General features: G+C 29.0%; 4 protein-coding genes and 1 pseudogene across 4 annotated transcripts, besides 1 other annotated feature; 3 read left to right on the top strand and 2 right to left on the bottom strand.

Annotated features, from left to right (window-relative positions):
* Nucleotides 1–3,106: 3,106 nt before the first annotated feature.
* Nucleotides 3,107–3,931, top strand: PKNH_1401100 (Plasmodium exported protein, unknown function; the record flags this gene model as incomplete). Its single annotated transcript, XM_039113622.1, has 2 exons — nt 3,107–3,186; nt 3,403–3,931. The coding sequence occupies 2 exons, from the start codon at nt 3,107–3,109 to the stop codon at nt 3,929–3,931; spliced, it is 609 nt and encodes a 202-aa protein (XP_038969995.1).
* Nucleotides 3,932–5,927: 1,996 nt separating this feature from the next.
* On the bottom strand, nt 5,928–7,187 carry PKNH_1401000 (Plasmodium exported protein, unknown function; the record flags this gene model as incomplete). Its single annotated transcript, XM_039113621.1, has 2 exons — nt 5,928–6,989; nt 7,122–7,187. 2 exons carry the CDS (start codon nt 7,185–7,187, stop codon nt 5,928–5,930), a joined length of 1,128 nt encoding a protein of 375 aa, XP_038969994.1.
* Nucleotides 7,188–9,021: 1,834 nt separating this feature from the next.
* PKNH_1400900 (Plasmodium exported protein, unknown function) lies at nt 9,022–10,134 on the bottom strand (the record flags this gene model as incomplete). Its single annotated transcript, XM_039113620.1, has 2 exons — nt 9,022–9,924; nt 10,066–10,134. The coding sequence occupies 2 exons, from the start codon at nt 10,132–10,134 to the stop codon at nt 9,022–9,024; spliced, it is 972 nt and encodes a 323-aa protein (XP_038969993.1).
* Nucleotides 10,135–14,404: 4,270 nt separating this feature from the next.
* On the top strand, nt 14,405–18,462 carry PKNH_1400800 (duffy binding protein beta; the record flags this gene model as incomplete). The annotated part of the gene is made up of 5 exons (XM_039113619.1): nt 14,405–14,464; nt 14,647–17,842; nt 17,949–18,027; nt 18,251–18,336; nt 18,419–18,462. 5 exons carry the CDS (start codon nt 14,405–14,407, stop codon nt 18,460–18,462), a joined length of 3,465 nt encoding a protein of 1,154 aa, XP_038969992.1.
* Nucleotides 18,463–20,241: 1,779 nt separating this feature from the next.
* Nucleotides 20,242–21,130, top strand: PKNH_1400700 (annotated as a pseudogene).
* Nucleotides 20,242–21,130: a sequence feature (Plasmodium exported protein, unknown function, pseudogene).
* Nucleotides 21,131–24,269: the final 3,139 nt, after the last annotated feature.

The raw sequence follows: 24,269 nt of genomic DNA, 5'->3' as shown, positions 1-24,269 counted from the left end.
TTAAAATAAATAAGGGTTCTTAATGTAAAATTGGATGTTCAGAAGGGGAAATTATGTTTTGATGAGCTAAATGCATTACGTTTCCTTTTGATATATTATTTGGAAGGCACGTTTATAACAAGCCGTGAAAAGTGTATGTGATTTTTAATTTAAATCTTCTTCGCATTGTTTATTTTCATAAATAGTTTTTGACAATCGTTTTACTACTATTTAAGTATTAATATTAGGAGTTATTAAATTTTTTATTGTAGGCCATGGTACTAGCCCTTTTAACTTAATTGTGTATTTTACTGGAAGAGTTTCCACCTTGTTATGTGCTCTCCCTGACATGTACTACTATTCTGAACACAAACATTTTGTGCATACTTCAACCATGTAATGTTGACGATGGGGTATCCATATATATATTCCCCATTATAGTGATAAACAACGAATACTAATTTTTAAATGCATCAAAAAGTGAATTAGATATATTTTACAATAAAAATGGACATTGTAATATTTCTCCCTTGAAGGAGCACCGTAATAGCTCTTTTTATCATGGGAATTGATTTTCAGGATAAATCGTTTCAAACATTTCGAATAAGGATGAAATATATATTGGTTGCACACAATTTATAAAAATATATATATCATATGAAAAGTTTTCTTTATACAGTATAATGAGTTTTTTACCTTGAAATGGCTATTATGTTTAGTTAATGCCATTTACTAGGATGATGGGTTATAGCCAATTTATCCCTTTCAAGATTGATACGTGAGAGGATTTATAAATTCCTATTTTGTTAACTAAGGATTTACCTTCCCTAATAATGAGAACACGCATTTTCAATTGCATTGCTTTAAATGGAACATACGTTTCATTTCAGTATTGCTTGAGCTCTTCGTGCTAATATGAACATGAATTGTTTGTAAGCACGATCCACTAAAAATTTATTTAAATAGAATTTTATCAATAGAATTATATCACAGGGTTGAGGGGAATTAATAATAGACTCGAAGTTTTATTTATCTCGTTTTTTAACTTCTTCTCATATATTTCGTTCGAAGGTAGGCACTACTAATTTACGTAGTGTGCGGCGCTCAAAGCACAACGGCAGGAAGATATATACACATACATATATACATATATATATATATCGATTTTCCAATGGAGAAGAAAAAATTGGAAGAATGATAGCTAAAAAAAAAATATAGGATATAATTTCTTAAGATTTATTGGACGCATATTTATTCAGGAAATGTATGAAAAGTAAGGGGGGGGAGGAGGCCACGAAATAACAAAGAAGAAGTTAATATAGAATAATTCATGGTAAAGGTAGAGTAATAAAATGACATATATTGTGGAAAAAAATGAATAAATTAAGGTGAAAAATGTCTTTTAAGGGAATTCAAGAATAACTTAGGATATTAATATCACAATATTACCGAAAAAAATGAAGATAAAAATAGACAACATCAATAACGGCAGTACAAATATTCTGTTATTAGGTGTGAAATTTCATTTATGAATAAGCGCCGCGCGCTTTTATGAAAAGAATTACCTTTTTCTATTTAAAGCGGTTTGAAATTAATATTTTTACTGGTTCGCTTAAACATATTACCGTTATTTACGGTCTATTATGCTAATCCTTATGACGTAAAATAATTAACACACCTATGAATAGAGTACATTATAAAGGAATTTACATATTAATATATGTCAATATTTGATTTTTTTTATTTATATTTCCATGTATGTGTAATACTATATTGTAATATTTATGTATAGAAGGAATGAGATAAAAATATCGAAATGCCTCAATGTCATACTTAAGAGTATACGTGAAAGTTATAAGTTGAAAAATTGCTCATTCGGTTATGATAAAAATATTTATCTATAAATAAATTGGCTCATCAAACAGTAAAAAAAAGATAAGTAAGACTTGTACGGATTACTAATGTAATACCGGTGATGGGGAAAGGATAAATCTGATCCATTTCATTTATAGATTTGTTCTTTCACTTGTTTCATTGCAAATTTTTTTTCCTTTGAAAAGAGATGTTATGTGATGTCCTAATATATATAAATAGCGGTCTTGAATCTTTTTCTGATTAGCGTTAAGAATATTTTATGGTAAGAAGCGCAATTGTTTTTAGAAACTGTATATAATAATTGATGATTCTTTTAACCTTCGGGTGCGTCTATAATTGTATTATTTAATGAGAAAAACTAATGATATTAATTTGAATTTTTCTGCATATTTTTAAGTATATGTATACATAATTTTAGGTACATATTTTTACATACATATTTTAATTAAATTGGGGGCGACCAAACTGAAAATATACCAACAACTATAATTTAATTACATGCAAGAATAAATTATGGCTTCTTCATTTATAAAATAAAGATACATGGTTATACAACAGCTATATTAAAAAATTAAAGAGGCCAAAATGGTTGCGAAAAAAATGGTTATAATATAAATAGCAAAATATATATATATATATATATATATATATATATATATATATAAGTAAAAATAATTTTAAAAATCGCTATTTCAATTCAATATATTATTTAAATTTAAGCTATATTTTTTAATGGAACAAAATTTTAATTACATTATTGCTTTCGTTTTTGATAAAGATATGATTGCCTTTAGATTAATTCGAATACCTTTCAATTTGAGTTGTTCTTAAATCGAAACGGTATTTATATATAATATATACCTATATATTTTTCTACTTGTTCTAAAGTTGACTCACAAAAAGTATTTGTTTTTATAAAAATTAAGAATTGATTCTGAGGACGAAATTATGTCATTTTTTTTTTTTTTTTTTTTTTTTTTAAACAGAAAATTGTATTAAGAAATATATGACAAGTTGCTAATAGAACTTTCAATTTGTTTAAAAGAGTAATACAAAATTGACTATTTATTGCAGCACAGTATTTATTCGATATTTTTAAGAAAATACAAAATTAGTTAAAAAGCGCGTATGTGCATTTCAAGCGTCAATAAAGGTACAAGAAATAAGCACAATAACAGCAACAGAAAAAATTTTGTTTAACTTTTTTTTATCCTTTGTGAAATCCATAGAATCAATCTGGAAAAATACAAGAATGAATTCAATTACACTTTTATTGCATGTTATAGCCTTAACCTTTGTGTTTTGGCAATTTGACAGTTTGTGGGATATGAGGTAACAAGTTCATGGTTCATCATGAGTTTCACATAAATATGTGTTCACTAATACACAAATATGCATGTACAATAGTTACAAATATTAAATTTTTGGTTAACGAAAAAAAAAAATAAAATAATAAAAATAATAAAATAAAATAATTGAATAATTGAATAATAAAATAAATAATTTTCTAAACACACGATTCGACATATTTTTTTTTCCCCCTTGCAGAGGTCCCATAAAACGGCCGGCTAATAGACAACATATAAGTGGAGGTAAATTAGGTTCCAGCTTTGGAAGAATTTTACATGAAGCAGATGAAGCTTCAACTGAAACCCCCAGTAATTACAGCGTACCATATGTGAGACTCGTTGATTATTCGGATTCAAATGTATATTACGCTCAGCTTGAGGAAGCGGATGGGGATGCAAATGCAGATGATATATTACAATATGAATTTGCTAATAATTTAAATAAACAATTGTCCAAGGATATCATCGAAATGGCATCTGAATATCTCGATTTTACAGAAATGATGGATACCCAGTGGAGAGATAAAATGTGGACTGACATATGGGTTAAATATCTATCTAGCATAATCCAAGATTTGCAAAAATACATTTCTTACACTTTCCTACCTATAAATTCTAGAGAACAAATGTATAATAATTTAATGCATTTAACTAGAAATGATTTTAAATCATTTTTGAACACAATTGATGAAAAATGGAACGAAAAATTAAATAAAAATGATGTGTGAGGAATGTAAAATGAAAACAATGCGCAAAAATCATATGAACAGAATGGACAAAAAAATAAAATGTATAATTGAAGTATTTGGACTTTCAACATCTTCCTTTACTTGGAATGTTCAAAGTTAATTTCAATAAAATATTTAACACATGAAAGGGAAGTACAGAAAAAAACAAAAGAAAAATTACACTAGATGATGGGCGAAGAAAATGCAATTTTATGCTCCTCATATATGGATGCCATGTTAGTATATACTCACCCCTACTGGTAACTACATATATTATGCGCCCTCATAACAATATATGCTAATTTTGTTAATTCAAAAAGGGCACAAGTCCACTTTATGTAGAATAAGAAAAATCGGCATATTTTTGTAGAGATTTAAAATAAAATCTTATTTGTTTCCTATTATTAGCATTACACATTGTGTGATATTGTAAAATGAATAGCATACTTCATACATAAAGTGAACAGTATGTGTGTGGATGCTACTTTTACACGTATAATCAATACTTTGTAATATTTAATAGGGGGGGGGTGAACATTAGATTTTTAAATGCAATATGTAGATATAGGGATGCGCATATATACATGTGCACATATACACATAATAAGTGCAGTTTATACTTTAAATTACTCTTGTTAAAGATGGAGCGTCTTCGTTATAGTACTCGTATTTTTCTGTTTATTATTATGTTATAATGTAATTTTTTTTTTTTTTTTTTTTTTTTTTTTGCTGAACATTACTAAATTCGCTTCTGCACTGTACTTATGTGCAAAGAAGGAATTATCAAACAAATTAATAATTCAAAATTTACATAGCATTAGCAATAATAATTATGCATAAATTATAACTCTATATCATGGTACAAACATAATAAACTATTGCAGCTGCTATTTCACATGTAGAATATTAATCCCCATTTATACATTTTGAAGAATATACAAATATTTATATATTATAAAACGGGAATCACCATAAATTAGTCTAAAAAAATATACATACACGAATTTATTTAAAGTTCTTCTTATAAGATGTTTGAATTGAAAAAAAAAATATATACACTTAATTGTATATTAAAGAAGAAAGGTATGCCCCCAAAATTCATGTTCAGTGATTTAAGATATAAAAATATTTATTATTAAGTCTGGGAGCTTTATCGTTTATCTGTAATGAAATAGAAGCAACTTCTTACGTGTAGTACGCGTGAGTTACTCGAAATAGCATAATACGATGAACATTACAACAAGGCAAATTAATCAGAAATAAATTGGATAACGGATACTAAGAATATTGACCTATATAACGATAATTACAATAGAGTAACAAATTACATGTGTATTCATCTGCCCGCATTACATATTGCACACACAATAGTTACTCTATAAGGAGTACGTATGTTATACAGCAGGAAAAAAATGCATAACGCATAATGTTTAATATGGTTTTCTTTTTACCTTTAGCCTTAATACTTAATTGCATTTTTATTAACGGAAAGCATGAAAAGCTATATCCTGTTAAAGAAATGGTCTATAGTTAATTGTACACAAAAAGTAAAAATGGCTTCATAATGGAAATTGCGCATTTTAGAAGGATTATATCCGTTATCTTTTAATGCATTAATTTGTTTGTGAAAATTGCGTTACTGAAATGAGTATATAGCATTAAAAAAAACTATATATATATATAACAAAAAAAAAAAAAAGAAAAAAAAAAATTAAAATAATTATGAAAAGACATATATCTTCAGGATATAAAAAAGGGATAGCATGAGGAAAAAGAGATCCCCAGGAGAAGATCTATTTGCATAAATAGCATTGATACAAAGTTGTATAAACTAATTATGATGACAGAAAAAAAGAAAGAAAAATGCACATTCATACAGTATGATATACACACATTGGAAGTGTGACTATTTATCAGTTCTTTTCATGTAACATTTTTTTTTTTTACACATTCAATATACTGCACTAAATTTAGATGTCTTTGGTAAGTAATTTCATTAGTGAGTATACCTTATAGGTTTTACGTAACCACGATGGTATTCTATATTCCTAAATGAGAATTTATTGCTTTTAAGGAAATTACGTGACCTCTTCTGAAAATACCCTAAGAATGAAACTAATGCTAATGAGGAAAATACTGGGAACAAAAAAGCGCTCACAGGATTAAATGCTGAACAAATTGCCATTCCAGAAAAGACGCCGAATGATGTAGGACTAGATGGAATTAATGATTTATATTTTTGTGAAGATGATAAAAATTGTCTGTGCCCACGTGGGCGTCTACACACATAGCGGCTATTACAATATGAAATGTCATTTCTAGAATTTAGCAAATCTAATTCATGTGCTGAATTTTCCTTTCTTGCGATGGTAGATGAAACTGATGCATATTGTGGCTTTACTATTCTATTATTCGTATAATAGTCAGGAGATTCTTCTAAATGTTCATTATGTGCTAAGGTAAAGACACTATCATATTCCACTTCATGAAGTGGTTTCGTTGTATAATAAACATTGCCTTTTAACTCCTCTGTTAGCTTCTCATTAGAATCAACTTTGCCTTTTATAGTATTTCGCTTCTTTTTATATTCTTGATCATGTTTTAATTCTTCAAATTGTTCTTCTTCTCTATCCTTTTGAATTTTTAATTGATCAAAAAATTCTTCCAAATTGTTACAAAATTTGAAGGGATCAGAATAATCCTGATTATTGTGATTTGTGTTTGGTGAGATGAGAAAAGGGTTCTTCTCCAAATTATTATTCCTATTTAATATGTTAAAATGTTCTTTAGAAGGCTTGTCTGGAATGAACTCGTTACACCCTTCTTGAGAGAAGTCTTCCCGTATGAACACATTCATCTGTTTTCTGAATTCTTCATCATTGACTAGTGCATTTAGTTTTTCTGCAACAGTGTTATCATCTTCATCTAGAAATGTTTTTATTCTTTCTTTTAAATCAGTATTCTTTATTCTTCTTTCATTCAATATTCGTCCAAAATTCTTATCGTATGTGTTGTTAAGTTCACTTCCATTGTGGTATAAAGTATTAGGGCTTATTAACTGAAAATAAAAGTAAAATGAAAGAATTTATCACACGTAATTATTTTAAAGAATAAAAAAAACTTTCCTTCTATCACGAAAATACAAATTAGCGAATATGTTAGAAAAATATAGCGTAAAGTAGTGAAATACCTTATCGTAGAATTGCCATGTGCTCATGAAAAGCGAGAGGGAAAACGCTTCTATAAACGTGATCATAATGATTTTTTATTTTTATACTGTACTTTTTAAGGTTGCCGGATTATCTTTTAGAATAAATCTGTTCTGTACATATAGGACGAACATATATGTGCATGTACAAGTATATATGTATTTATATTTTTTTAATATTCAACGTAATCTATTTGTATAATAGTTTTTTTTTTTTTTTCCTATCATTTTTCTGTATAAAACAACGCCTTAATTCTAAATAAATATAATACATGTCGCAGTTCCCAAAATGAAGAAAGGCATTTAATAAAAGTATACTACTAAACGCTTCATATAAAAATATTACAAATCGATCGAAGCATAAAAGTAATTTGTACAAAGGATATATTATGAATGCTATAAAAATTAAATTTCAGCTAACGTTAAAAATGATTCATTCCTCGAAAAAAGAAACCTTCGTAAAGAATACAAAAAAATAGAAGATTCTGTTTTACGTAGTCAAAGTTAAAGCACAATACTTAAAAAGAAGAAATTTATTTTAATTACGCATAAGTAATTTTCGAAAAAGGGTATTATTTTATTAATCGCGGTAGCATCGAAATGATAAAATGGTTTCAAGGTTTTCTTGCAATGCCCTTATATAATATATATATATATATATATATATAAGTTCTATTAAAGCACTGCTATTCTTGGCATAATGTCATGTATAAATCGAAATTAGAAAAAAAAAAAAGAAAAAGAAAAAGAAAGAAAAGAATAATAAACAATTATATGCCATAGGAACCACAGTTCCAGATTTTCTTTATATTAATAAATATTAACAACATTGGCGTTATGTATATTTTTATATAAAAAATTTAATAAGGATTAGGGAAGTATAAGAATAAATTATTCAGTTGGTCCAATTTTTTCTGTTGTACTACTGGGCAGAATTAATCTAATTTCAATAACTTGGAACATGTTAACATCGGTATTCATTTTTTATTATCCTTTGACATACTTTTAAACGCTTAGGAATGAATTCAGAAGTATTAATAAATTATGTGACCGTTAGTAATAGCGCCAGAACGAAAAATTACAAAAGGGTCTATATTTTTTTGATATAAAAATTTGTATATCCCCTAAAGAAATATAAGTAATCACAGAAGTGAATAATTAAAAAAAGGAAAAGCATCATCCTAGAGAAATATATATTTTTCTTCTATCAATTTTTGCACATATATTTTTTTCTTCCTTTTAATTTACGAATATTTTCATTTTATAACAATGGTTGTTATGTAGTAAGATTGCAAGCTTATTTATTCCAAACAATGCTATAACTAACTACACAGGGTTAATAAAAATGTATTAAAGTAAAAATGGCATTATAAATTTTTTTTTTTTTCCCCTTTGTCTTTCCTCACCTTATACGAACTTAAAAAACATAAATTTCGTTTACCTTCTGGAAAATGTTAGAAAATTTAAATACATGTTTACTACCATAGTAATATATGCCGTTTTCCCTTTGAAGTAAACAAATATATATAAACAAATCCAACAGAACAGTGATAATTTAAGCAAAAATATGAGGAAGCGGGAATAAAAAATTTAAGTTAAAATTTTAGTGTTGTTCCAATAATAGGAACTTAAAATAAAATAATAAATGAATTAACACACTTATGGTTTATATTATGAATAAAATAAAATTATGATTGAAGCATTTTTTTTTAAGAATATAACAAATACAGACAACAGTTGTACAGATAAATATGTGAAGTTGTTAATCCACCTTTTTTAACAATTAGGCATCTCCATTATTTTCTTATCTTCAAGTTATTTTGTCCGTGTCGTACTTGATAATTTTTTCTATCTAAATAGCTATTTTTAGTTACATCAGGTCTTAAAAATAATATTTGATATACAATAATCTTATAATGTAGTACGTGCCCATCACCAGAGTACAATTAAAGGTGATCAATGAGAATAATATAAAAATTATTGGATTACTAACAAGAAATGCAATATGCATTGTAAGAATAGATAAAACTACACCTGCTGCGAGTGGACTAAATACTCTATATTTACTGCATAGAGACTTTAAATATCCTGATAGTCCTTTACCTTTATAAATTCTTGTACGGCGTGACATAATTCTCAGGAATCTTATAATTTCTGAATCCAACTTTGAGTTAAATTTATGGATTTTTCTATCTATCCATGATTGTGGTTCTCCTTTGTATTCATAATCATAAAATAAAGATTGAAGGGATTTATTACGACGTAGATTTTGTGATATATTAATGGCGATATCGTACTCTTCCTCCTCTTCTTTTTCAACTGATTCTTGGATATTTGATTTATTCCGTCTTATTCCATTAACTGGTTTTGCTTTATGATTGCTTTCACGTTCAAATTCGTGAAAAATATCTTCGAAGCTATCATAATTTTCGAATTGGTCAGTATTTTCCTCATAGTTACCTCTACTGTTGTATGGATAAAAATTCCTTTTTAATCCCTTCTCTTGTGTTGATCGAAAGAGCATTTTTCCAGAAGTGTTCTTGTGTATTAACACATTCATCTGTTTTCTGAATTCGTCATCATTGACTATTGCATTTAGTTTTTCTGCAAAAGTGTTATCATCTTCATCTAGCAATGTTTTTATTCTTTCTTTTAAATCAGTATTCTTTATTCTTCTTTTCGAGTTCGATTCTTTTTCTTTTACTCTTAACACTCTATCACATGTTTCATTTGGTGAGATGTTTATGGAGCTTCCCACATTGCATTGTATACCAAAGGCAGTTGACTGAAAGTTAGTGTAAAAGAACACAACATACATATAGAGGAGTATCAATTTTTTATCTATCAATGATGATTGAATTTTTAATTATATCATAGAATAACGAGAAGGTTAAAAGAAAAAAAAAATAGACGCATTGTATAATACCTCATCATGGTGTTGCAATATCCATATTAAAAAGTAGAAAATGAGAAATAATTTTCTGAAAAGGAACATATTATCCACTTATTTTTCTTATTATAGTATTCTCCTACAGCTCACAATACTTTTCTATTGAATAAATTATTATGTAATATACTATACAGAATTCTAATGTGATTACAAATTCTTCATTTTTTTAAAATTATAATCGTCATGTTCACCTTATTTAAATTGAACACAGGTATACTATGCGTTGGCCCCCGCGAAAAAATATATAAAAATAAAAAATGATATCAATTAAAAATATTTCATTACGTTATTCTTATATTTAGGAACTCATAAATTCAGAATAAATCTACAGCGTTTTGAAATATATATTATACGGCGATGCAATCACATAAATGAATATATTTTCGGAGGAGAATGAAAATCGTTTTTCCTCAAAAGGAAATAAATAAATAAATAAATACAAATAATTAAACTATGAAAAAGGATTATATATATATAATGTAAGAATAACAATATATCGTGCATACGTAATAGTATTTATATAACTCTGTATTCCTATAAAATTAAGCAAATTTCTTAATTGTAAAAATTGCAAATAGTAAGGAAGCATTAAGGCGTCATAGCAAAAATATTAACTTGCATTAGTAAATACTTTCATTATCGTATTATAATGTTAAAAAATAATTAGGGGGTAATTTTATTAGAAACTTTTGAAAAACCTTTTCTAAAAGTATTCCTTCAGAGTATCTGTTCATTAAAGGGCACATAATTACACTAGGAATAACAGTTAAAAAATATATATATATATATATATATTTTTAATTGTAGAATTATTATTAGTTGCTTTAATTATGTCAAAAAGAATAATTAAAAATTAATAAGAATTCATTAACTTATTAATTCTTTTAATATAAGACGAATGCTCTGTTCCCTTATTAATTCATTAGATGCAAAATTTTATATAAGTCTGACTGGAACACTTCATATAATATTATGGACAAATACAGCGTCATGTTCTTACATTAGTTCAATTTACAATGCACAACCTGTGGAATAAACCTTTGTCCATATTTTAAGATGGTCATATTAATATAATTTTTAGTTATACGCTTATTTTTTCATTTTAATTATTTGAAAGACATCGTTAAATAATTAATGACACATTATTCACTATTGTTCTGATGATTATTTTTGATATATTCTTTATATGAACCAAGTTCAAATACATGGTGTGCTCTCTTAATTGCATCCGAGTAAGAAAATAATCAAACATTTAGAAATGTCCATGTATTGTATTTTTTCTTGTGTTATATTTTTGTGATTATAGCTGTTGGAGAGTACTATACGAAGCAAATTCGCATAGTATATTTTCTATATTTTGCTCTCGAAGATGAAGGACATCTTTGAATTATAAGGGCCTATTCAATTGGACATAATTATGAATACACAGTGACTTGTAATGAAAAGAGCTGCAGTGTGAAATAGACTTCATTGCTCAATTACGGGTGAACTAAAATAATATGATAGTTATGTAATCAACACTACCTCTAATTCACTAATATATATAATAGTTTAAATGTACATAGGAGATCAATTATAATGGTGCAGCGTAATAATGAACAGAATTTATTTACAAAAAGAAGGAAAAGAAATGAAAAAGAAGCCCAATATATATATATATATATATATATGTATGATACAGTTGTGCCAATTCATAAATGTATTGAAGCATAAAATAATTTGAAGACATTCTGTACCCAATAATGAACTAAAAATAATGGAACGTACTGAAACAATGTCTAATAAAAAACAAACTGCCTATAAATTATATAAAATGTGTTTCTCCATAATATTACTTTTTTATATTGATCTTGAAAAACGTGTTACGCTGTCTATAACTATTGCGAAGTACTACTCACCATACTCTAAATCAAACATAAATAATGCTTTGCCACAGTACATATTAAAAATGGTGATATAACTATAATGGAACATAATCAATGATCTAAATAAATTCAAACTTACTAATGATTCGTTTTAACAAGTGCATAATCTTAGAATATATATACATAAGCATATAAGAATTCTCATGTACAAAATAATTGCAATTATATACACTTATGCTCGTATATATTGGGTTACATACACATATTTACCAATTTAAATCTTCCTTATTTATGAAACTCTTTGGGCGTCCACTTTTCATTTTTCCTTTTTCGTTCATTTTTCTAGAGAATGAATATAATATGTTGATTTAATTGAATTGCGGAAAAAAAAAAAAAAAAAAAAAGTGCGAACACATGAATTCCGCAACAGAGATTTCATGCAGTCCTCACACAGCGCGCAAAGAACTATCATTATAATGGTACACATTACCATTATATAGTAATTTTTTTTCCAATTATGTATATTCATGTACGCTCCTCTTTGTTTAACTTATGCATGGTATTGAATTTTTGAGAATTTATACCTGTTTGTATAATATTTTAATAAGAACAAGTCTTAAAATAACTGTTCATTCTTTTTTTCTTTTTTTTTTCATTTATATGACAATGTGATTTTTGACGGAGGAGATGGTCGAACACAACGTTCCACTTTTCAAGAATGAAATGAAAACTACCTATTTTATTTTGGTTCTTAATTATGGAAATTGCACATTTTGGAAGCTCAGTTTTTTTTAACTGAATTAAAAAGGAAAATAATGAGGTAACCTTCGCTAGTGAGAGCATTTTACATTTCTTTATATATGTGCGTACATGCGATATTTCCCGTGCTATGGAATTATGAATGGTAGAATAGTCCTAAGGATAAAGAGGAACGGGCTAAACACGGAATTAATTGAAAACACTAAAGAAGAGGGATACCATTAAATAGCGTATAATTCGCAATAATTCGTAATGAAAGAATTGAAGTACAAATAATTAAAAAAAAAAAAAAAAAAAAAAAAAAACATTTGTTCACTTTTCAGATCTAAGGTTATGAAGAATATATTGCTTCTTTCTGTTCCGACAGCAACTCTATTAGCAGTTGCTTGTAATATAGGGGGGAAAAAAAAACGCGCTCACAAAAGTGTACCATTGGATAGTAATTTTATATATGTTTTGGGCTACTAACACTTATAAATAGATAATATATATAAATAAAATTTTCATATCATTAAATATCTGCAGTTTATTAATATTTATAGATTAAGCGAGTATCTAATTTGAATAAAATTTATAAATATTAAAGGGGGGCTGAAATTTTTGGAATATTTTTTCTCCTTTGCACACCCTATCTAGAACAAAAATTCCTCACTTATGTACACTACGTGTGCGCTCATGGAGTAAGCCTTTTTTTTTTCTCTCTGCACACTATATCTAAAACAAGAGCCTCCTAACCATGTGAACCAATTGTGTGCTCATCGTACAATTTTCTTCCTTTCTCTGCAAACTATATCTAGAACAAAAATTCCTCAGTTATGTATACTACGTGTGCGCTCATGGAGTAAGCCTTTTTTTTCTTTCTCTGCACACTATATCTAAAACAAGAGCCTCCTAACCATGTGAACCAATTGTGTGCTCATGGTACAAATTTCTTCCTTTCTCCTGCACACTATATCTACTACATATTTGGGGGTATACTATAGGTTACTTGCGTAATGAGAGAAGAAAGATAAAAAAGAAAAAAAAAGAAAGAGGATAAAAAAATCTTTCCATTTGTTGACATCTTTTTTTTCTTCTTTTATTACCTGTAAACAGAAGGATATGGTTACGGAGTAATATTTCTAATTGTTTAAGATAAAGGGGAATTTTTCTACGGTAACTATTCACATTTCTACTTTTTTTTTTATTAGATGAAAACAGAAAAAATAGAAATGTTGGATTGGTGGGAACGTAAAAAAAATATTGGTAATGGTTAAAAAAAAAAAGAAGAGTACTATAGGTGTTGCATGAATGTGTACGCGTAAAGTGCCTTGTTCTAATGAAAAAAAAGAAGAGTACTAAAGGTGTTGCATTAATGTGTACGCGTAAAGTACCTTGTTCTAATGAAAGAAAAAAAAAAAAAATTAAAAAAAGAGGTTTTAGAAATAGCAATAAGAAATTGTAATAAAGAATTACCCACAACAGAGTCACAACATTTGCGATGTTTTACACCCTATATATGTAGGTTCATATAATTTAGTTCTGCGTATTTTTCTTTTTCGTCTTCTTTTTATATCGGTGCGTTCAAATTTGTTCTGTGCTTTTACATGTTTTGTTATATGTGTAGAACACCTAGCTACGTAATTTGCGCATACACCCCCCTTAATATGCTTTGTATAATATAAACACGTATACACTTATTTTTAAATACAATGGAAGGAAAAAAAAAACGCCCTTTATTTTTTCTCCTAGTTTTATTATTGTCACACAAGGTAATGAAGGACAATTTTTTTTATCAGACTAATAAATTATCATGAAGGAAAAAAAAAGAAAAAAAAAAGAAAAAAAAAAAAAAAAAGGGGGACCATTTAATTATAGTAAAAGAAGGGGGCACAAAATGAAGAAAGCTAAGAATCGTGATTTGTGTAATCAGTTCTCTTTCTTTTTCTTTTAGGCGAATAATGTATTATTCGAACGAATGAAGGGAATCCTTTTACTAGAATGCGAAAATGAATACGTGAAAAATGAAAATGGTTATAAATTAGCTACAGGACATCATTATATGGACAATGATCAAATAGAACGATGGTTACAAGGAACTGATAGAAGCAGAAGAGTGAAGATTGAGGAAAATGTAAAATATAAATATAACGTAGAGGAACTAAATACAAAATATGAACAAACGAAAGGAAAAAGAATTAATCGCATTTTGAAGGAATCCACTTACGAGGCGCAAAATGTTGCAGACAACAATTATATAGATGATAAAGCAAATGGAGAATATAAAACTGATAATAAAACTAATAAGGGGGAAGGTGCAAGGAATATGGTCATGTTGGATTATGATATATCTGGCAGTGGCCACCCAGATGGGATCATTGATAATGTTGTTGAATTGGGAACTGAGGATGAGGGGAATTTTCTTGAAAATTCCTCAAAAGGCGGTGACCATCCTTATCGTATGAATCGGAAGGAAAGAATGTGTAGTGGTGTTATTAATCAAACTTTTCTTCAGAAGAATGTAATGAGGAGGTGTAATAATAAGAGAAAACGCGGGGCAAGAGATTGGGACTGTCCAACTAAGAAGGATGTTTGTATACCAGATCGAAGATATCAATTATGTATGAAGGAACTTACGAATTTGGTAAATAATACAAAGACACATTCTCATAATGATATAACATTTCTGAAATTAAATTTGAAAGAGAAACTTACTTATGATGCTGCTGTGGAGGGCGATTTATTATTAAAGAAGTATAACAACGTATATAGCGAAGACTTATGTAAGGATATTAAATGGAGTTTGGAGGATTTTGGAGATATAATTATGGGAACTGATATGGAAGGTATTGGGTATTCCCAAGTAGTGGAAAATAATTTGCGCAGCATCTTTGGAACTGGTACAAGTGCCCAACTGGATCGTAAGAAATGGTGGAATGATCATAAAAAATATATTTGGGAAGCAACGATTTTATCAGTTAAAAAAAAATTAAATGGGTATTCTGCATGGAATTGTAAAGAAGATGTTCAGATAAACGTGGAACCACAGATATATAGATGGATTCGAGAATGGGGAATGGATTATATGTCAGAATTACCCAAAGAACAACGGAAAATAAAAGAAAAATGCGATAGGAAATTATACTATACTAATTTAAGAATATGTACGATGTCTCCATGCAATGATTCCTGTAAATTATATGATCAATGGATAACAAGGAAAAAAAAACAGTGGGATGTTTTGTCAACAAAATTTTCAAGTGTAAAAAAGGGGCAAATAATCGAGACGGAAAATATCACAACAGCATATGATATACTAAAACAGGAATTAAATGGATTTAATGAAGTGATGTTTGAGAATGAAATTAACAAACGTGATAATGTCTATATTGATATATGCCTTTGTGCCGCTGATGAGCCTAACAAAAATACTCAGGAACACTTGAAAAAGTTAAAGAGTGCTCCTAAATTAGAGACACAGAGATCGCATTCCACCATTCAACCTATGAGCAGTAGTGGGGCAGAGAAGGTTCAAGGGGATTTGGCGCATGGGAATATTAACGATGCGGCATATAAGTCTACCACAGATGAAGCTGCTAAGGGGGATGGTCAAAATGGAAATCAGACAGTTGCAGAAAGCAACATAAAGGGAACTGATAATATTGAAAATGAGGCTGCCAAAAATGTTGATACGTATAAATTCGTAACTGAAAGGAGTGCTGACACTAGGGGCGCTACAGATATTACAGAAACGGGGGAGGAGAAATTGAACACATCATATAGTGGATCTTCTGAGATTACCGTTAAGGAAAACATCCCAGGTGATGGTATTGTTAAGGATGTATCTGCAGCTGTAGAAAATAGTGAAAACCCATTGGAAACGAAGCATAAAATTTTTGAGCCTTCCAAAGATAACAGTGATAACAGTGAAAACAGTGGATCCATGGAATTTAAGGCAACCAGTTCGAATCCGATAACTGAGGCTGTAGAAAGTAGTAGCGCGGAGGGGCAGGTTCAGGAGGATTCTGCACACAGAAGTGTTAACACTGGCAGGGATAACTCTACAATAAGTGCAGCTACTTCCGATGATGGCCTTTCCTCTGGTGATAAACGTGTTGAAAGTCTTACTTCCATTGAGAATGCTGATGATGGCGGTGATCCTGTGCAAGGTTCTTTATGGAACCTGCTGAATGATCCATCAGTTGGTGCTGGAGGAGGAAAATCTCACATTAAAACAGAGGAGAATGAAGGAAGCCAGGCTGAAATAGATGGAAAAAATGTAGACATTGCCGAACAGAGAACTGCGACCATCACTGAAGTGCAGCCTGAGCGACCTGATCTTTCTGATACTGATAATGGTAATGTTCCTCGATCTGGCAATAAGCAAAATGAGGGTGCAACTGCGTTGAGTGGAGCTGAAAGTTTGGAATCAAACGAAAGTGTACATAAAACTATTGATAATACAACTCACGGTTTAGAAAATAAAAATGGAGGAAACGAAAAGGATTTTCAAAAGCATGATTTTATGAATAATGACATGTTGAATGATCAAACAAGTTCAGATCAAACAAGTTCTGATCAAACAAGTTCAAATCAAACAAGTTCTGATCAAACAAGTTCAAATCAAACAAGTTCTGATCAAACAAGTTCTGATCAAATAAGTTCAGACCAAACAAGTTCAGATCAAACAAGTTCAAATCAAACAAGTTCTGATCAAACTATAGATACAGAAGAACATCACAGGGATAATGTCAGAAATCCTGAAATAAAGAGTTCGGAAGATATGAGTAAAGGGGATTTTATGAGAAATTCAAATAGTAACGAGTTATATAGTCATAATAATTTGAATAATCGTAAATTAAATATAGACCAATACGAACACAGAGATGTCAAAGCAACAAGGGAAAAAATTATCCTTATGTCTGAAGTAAACAAATGCAATAATAGGGCATCCTTAAAATACTGTAACACTATAGAAGACAGAATGTTATCGAGCACTTGTTCAAGGGAGAGGAGTAAAAATTTATGTTGTTCAATATCGGATTTTTGTTTGAATTATTTTGAGCTCTATTCTTATGAATTTTATAATTGCATGAAAAAGGAATTTGAAGATTCATCATACGAGTGCTTTACAAAAGGAAGCTCCACAGGTATACAGGAAAAGATGATCAATGGACAAAGATGTTACGTACATTGAAAATAAATTCATTTTAGGAATGTTATAAATTTTTTTGTAATCAATATTCTCCTTTGCAGGCATAGTTTATTTTGCCACGGGGGGAGCGTTTCTGATAATACTGCTACTATTTGTCTCAAAGAATGTTGCCTCGAATGAGTAACCAAAAAATAATATAAAAATTAGAATAAAAATTAGAGTGGAAGCTAGATTAACAATTAAAATAAAAAATAAAATAGAAAGTGCTGTTAATGCACAATTAATTCTATATATTCCATGTGTGAAATTTTAGGGAGAGTAAAAATGTATAATCATTATATGCATGCACGTATACATATATAGACATATATGTACCTACATATAATGAATGCACACTTCCTAGTTCGTACAGTTATGAAGAGGAAGCTACATTTGATGAGTTCGTGGAATACTCTGATGATATTCACAGAACCCCTCTAATGCCTGACGGTAATTCAAATTTCAAAAGCAAAATTTCATTTAAGAAGAAATGTTAAATCATTCTGCATTATTCTTTTTATTTCTTCTTTAGATATTGAGCACATGCTACAATTATCCCCCCTGGATTATTCATAATACTACTTGGGTAAGTAAAGAAAGTTGTGATTGTACAGCTGATGGAATTTTTGTCATTTTGCCTTTGCAGTAAATGAGAAAGTATATGAAGCTTTCGCAAGAATGATTTAACAGCACTATGACAATTACTTGTACTATGCGTCTTTATTTAAACATCTAAATTAGAATTAATTTTTTTGTATTTGTAATAAGTCAATACAAGTGTATTTCTTTTTTTTGGCTTGTAGGATGTGTAGTCCTTTAGCCAATAGTAGAAAAATTCGTTTAAGCGAATTGTGGAATTTTCCTTTTTTTTTTATTTGAACTTTCTATTTTTCTTATATTGACAAAAAAAAAAAAAAAAAAAAATACCATTTCAATAATTTGAATAATACATGTTGAAGGAAAAAGAAAAAAAAAAAAAAAAAAAAGGATACAGGAGCAGAATTATATGTAACCTTAAAAAGAATGTGCTTACTTAAAAAGAACCAAGAAAGAATGAACAAATGTTCGTGCATAATCCTAGAGTAAAAAGGAAAGAAGAAGAAAAAAAATTTCATGTTCAATGTAAGCCTATGTAATTGCTAGTTGTACAGTTAAGCTGAGTTTGCATTCTCACACATGTACACCACAAAGAGCGACTCTGCGAATTTAAGGCATCCTCCTTACATTTAGGATTACCGAGCGAATTTTTTGTTCCCCCTTTCCCTTCCTTTATGTGGTATTCCCCTAAAATTCCATTTGGAACATTTGCAAACTGTGGAATTAGAATTTCATCATCCACTGTCCTTTTTTTTTGCTTGTGGGCGCAACGCCTTCCTTAAAAAATTTTTCTTTATATTTGCGACCTTTTGCAACTGTAAAATTCAAGAAATTTCATGAGGACAATACATAGTACATCACATCAATGTGGGTTTTCCCCCCTTCCTTAATGTGCACTGCAAATATTATATATGTAGGTGTATTGCAGTACTATTTCTTTCTATTCACCTTAAAGCAATAATTTATGAAAAAAAAAAATTATGGATCCACGAATGTTACGACAGAACTATAATATTATTGGAATACATAATAATATTTTTACAGTAAATATTCCGCACTTGTTGTATAGGGGGCATTCACAGCTTTACACTTATGTGCTGGAAATTAGTATATATATGTATTTTTAAGAATATAATACAATTTATTCAATAAAATCATTTTTCTCTTAAACAAACTCCCCTCGAGCTTCGCGCAATTATAATGGGGCCCGCTATAAAAATTACATTTTGCTTAACGAATACTAATGTTGCGTAAGGTGAATTATTCAAGAAGAAGAAAATTTTTACTCGTACGTGCAATTTGATACTTCTTTACCGTAACCTTCCTAATTACATTATGCATAAAATTAAATCTGTGTTAGATTTTAAATGCTTTAGAAAATTTCAAAATAATAATAATTATAAATATATTTTATTATGAATGATATAAGAGAACAGAATTTATTTGCATAATATTTTATTCAATGATTAATTTTAATATTCCATATATAAGATTTCGTTTATTTTTATTTTAAGAATATAATTAATTTTTACTTCTTAAAATGACATTGCATGAACAATGTGGGGAGGAAGAATATTTAGACTTATTCTAAACATGCGTTAGTACCAATTAGCTGTAAAACTGTGTTTTATAATTTTTAAAATGGAATATGAAGAAATAGGAAATTTTATAAGATGTTCTTAATTATATAATCCTCTGTGTGACAGAATCTGTATACACATCTAACAAAATTTACCAAATACTATATAGTGCTCTAACATGAAGAGGAGTATCAACACACACCTTATTATTAAATATGTTACGTTCGCTTTTTTCATTTGGATATAACATAAATACGATTATCAGGTATTAAAGGAATTTTCTATTCATTTTATACAGAATATCCTTTTCTTACGAAGAATATTTTTCTTTGTTCCGCATAAACATAGTTGTCTTTATATATTATTTTTCCACTCAGGTTTCATTTAACGAGGGATTGAATTATACTTGTACTGGCAAGAAATCCTTGAATATTGCAGAATATAGGTTATTGTCAGAACAAGATTTATGAACGGAATTATATCATAGTGAACTTCAGGATTCTTTATTAAAATATAGGGATAGTGAAATATTAACATATGGGCAAAATGGAACAATAAGAGCTCATGGCAATGGTCTCACATTATATGATATGTTGCAAAAGAGTTGTGCAATTCATTTGGATATTTATAAAGCACGACTTAAGCGTAAATATGCTAACAGCAAAGGCCTAAGGAGACTACGTTACTATTGTAAAAAAAAAATATTTGATCTGATCGATAGAACGGGTGAAGAACGAGCAGGGATTAGTAGCTTCAAGACAAAACTAAAAGAACGTACAATTAGAAAATGGGGTAAACGAGCTATTTTAATTTGTTTACTCCCATTAATTGGAACAATATTGCCAATTTTTGTTCTAATCGTCGGCAACACAGGAACTGTCATAGCTACAGCCCTATATGGGATACATGGTATTTTTTTCATAATACTAATATCAATAATTTTATGTGTGCTCATTTATGCCATGACAGAAGTGGTAAAATATCACAGTTTAGAAGCTGGATTGGATAAATTGAGTTTCCGGGAATTTTGTGTTTTCTGGCATCATATATTTTGGCCTAAATGGTAACCGTAATATTTGAAAGAATGCCAAAATCATACAGTAAATATGAATCCATTCATATATTTTAGATTTAAAGCAGCAGTTTTATATGAGTTTAATAGATTCAGTTACTGTATTTTATGATTTTTTTTTTCCAGTCAAGTGCACAATCATATTAATGTGCGAATTCACGTCTTCCCGTTGTGTACATATAACACCTTTAAATTTATATGTACAATTCATTTACTAATGATCCATTGATAACGTAAAAGTGTATTCTTCTCCATGAGGGAAAGAAATAGGTTATCAGATTAAATTTGTATTAGGAGTATATGTTTAATAAAATAAATTTAAATATGTACAATTCACATATTTGTTTAGTCCGAGGGGGACGATGAATTTTTACTCCTCGAAGATATATTTCATTCTATTATTCCTATTTTCCTAATAGATAATTAGTACTTCTTTGTGCGGCGGTGATTTACATTGCACTCAATTTCAGTAATATGTGCTGAGTTCTATAGATGAACAATACATTTATACTTCTCATTATCCTATTCTTTTTAATGAAAATATGTAGTAATATAACACTATTTCCTGTTATTAACTGAATTCATATCTATAGGTTCATTTATTCAGAACAATATTTTTAATTTTCATAAAGTGCTCATACAAAAGGAGTTTACTAGGAATGTATTGCTGAACATTTATTAATGGCGGTTGCAAGGGGGAGCAATATATTTTGTTTAAATAATAATTTAAATTCCAACTGTGCTATATTATTTAATGTTGAAGTTGGAGAAGAATTCAGAACTTAGATTAATAAATCTGGAGGGGGAGAACTGTGTTCATGAGATATATGATTATACGTGGATACTAAATCCAGAAATAGCATTGAATTTCTGGAGCATGAGGAATAACATCATAGTCTTATATGTCTAGTGGACGATACTATGCCTGTGGGTACCTAGTGGAATTGACTAAGACTTGGATTTGGTTTGAAGTTTTGTGCCAGCTGCCGCGTACCCTAAAGTATGAGCAGGGAAGAAATTATTTTGAGGAGAAGAATAAAAGTACCAGTGCTAGTAAAAACAGGGTACATGCTCGAACATTTGGGAGTATATCCCATTAATATTAGCGCATTGGGAGAATAGAGAATTCCGCTTATTATATCATGATTGGTCTAACTAAGGGGATAACCCTAATATTTCAAGTGGTAGCTGTTCTCATTAACTCCAAACTAAATGGGGCTACACGGTGCCTTCCCTTCTGCGCCCATGTAATTAGGTATATATTTGTTACATAGATTGAACTTTTCCTGAGCGCGCACGAAATAGATAGGATATGTAAACCCCGAATTTATATATGAAAAACTCAACCCTAAACCATCAATTGCACATATACAGCAGAAATTGACATTTATTATTCGTGCTTCGGAAATCATACTTGCGTGGAAATGTTTTACAGGGTCAAAATCTCTTTTATACATTGCATACTGGGAAATTTATATCGTTCTATTTTATAATCGTACTTTGGAATTTATTTTATATGTATGCACTCAGTAGGATATTCTACTTGCCCCATGTTGTTATTTTCTTCTAACAAACATTATGGGTTACGTATTATATGTTTGTTATTATTTGAATGATTTATCCTTGGTTAATAATATCAAAGGATGGAAGGAAGGAGGGGGGGCAATACATGATTTAAAAGTTCATTTATATGCCTTTATAAGTAAACTGAATCATTTGAAACATTTGGAGTGAACTTTTCCCTACATAGGCGAAAACTGACCTAAATGTCGGAACAGAGTGGAGGTAGGTTTTCGTTATGAACCATATGGTAAATGCTTAAGGAGGGAACGAACAAAATATATGTATTCCTTTAAAAATATATATATATATATATATATATATATATATATATATATATATATATATATAGGGGACAAAACAGTTAAAGGCGTAAGAAGGCAGAAGGTTTCTTTTGAAGGGAAAACCATAAATAGAACCTGAACTATTTCTTAATCTATAATATATACGCTATAGTAATATCTGCATATTGTTGCCGCCCCCTTTTACAATATATTTGCGCATATTTTGACATAGGAATGAATGCTTATGTGATATCTCTAAAAAAACGCACCTTTTATTTTTATGCAGGAAGAAAGTATATGTACACCCTATTTTTCTCATATCTATGCTTTTCTCTCATGTGAATAATGCAAGTATAAGGAGTAATTAATTATACAGGGAAAACAAAAATTACCGCTAATAAAAAAAATAAAAAAAAAAATGAATAACGCAATCATAGAGAAAAGACTTTCTACTTACGTTAAGTAGGTCCTTACCGCCCCCGCTCTATATATTTTTTTTAACTACTTCTATAATTAAAAATAAGGGAGAAAATGAAAAATTCTAATATATTATAATATTATAATATTAAATTTTTACGTTTAAACAAAAAAAAAAAAAAAAAAGGAAATAAAAGGAGACTCATTTAATGGTTTAGAAGCTTCGGCTATATATGTGAATTTTTCCATCCATAGGAATGGTGCTCCGTAAATATTCGAACCTTACAAATATTATTTGCACAGCGGGGCTCAGCTGTGATTTAGCTGAAATTATTTTAATTCATTTTTTTTTTTAACCTTTTTTTTTTTTTTTTTTTTTTATTCAATACACCGCAGCCACGACATATATATAATATAATTGTTCGAAGAAGGTAAAAAAAAAAAAAAAATTAAAATAAAATTGGAAGTGCTCATAAGATTTGAAGCTTGCGAGTGCCTCCTGTATTACACGATGGATGATTAATAAATTATTTAATTTTATGTTCATAACATCCACTTGGGTCTCTTAGTAAAAAGTTTTCTTCCCCCCCCTTTTTTTTTATATATTTGATCATTGTTTTCTTTTTTTTTCATATATATAATTAAATTTTTAAATGTATACATATATATATGTGTAAAGTATGGTATTTGACCGAAAGGTATAAAATATAATTTGAAAGGGGGGGAGGGGATGAAAGTTCTGCTTCCATTGTATATATTATAATTATTACGCCATCTTTATGAAGGACGAATGAATAATATATATATATATATATATATATATAGAAAGGAGTACAAACTATACATTTTCACACCTGTTCTACATATATATAT

The sequence above is a fragment of the Plasmodium knowlesi genome (genome assembly GCF_000006355.2).
Source record: "Plasmodium knowlesi strain H genome assembly, chromosome: 14".
In the NCBI taxonomy this organism is placed as follows: Eukaryota; Apicomplexa; class Aconoidasida; order Haemosporida; family Plasmodiidae; genus Plasmodium; species Plasmodium knowlesi.
Note: the sequence above shows the minus strand (reverse complement) of the source record. Positions and strands in the feature narration are given on the sequence as shown.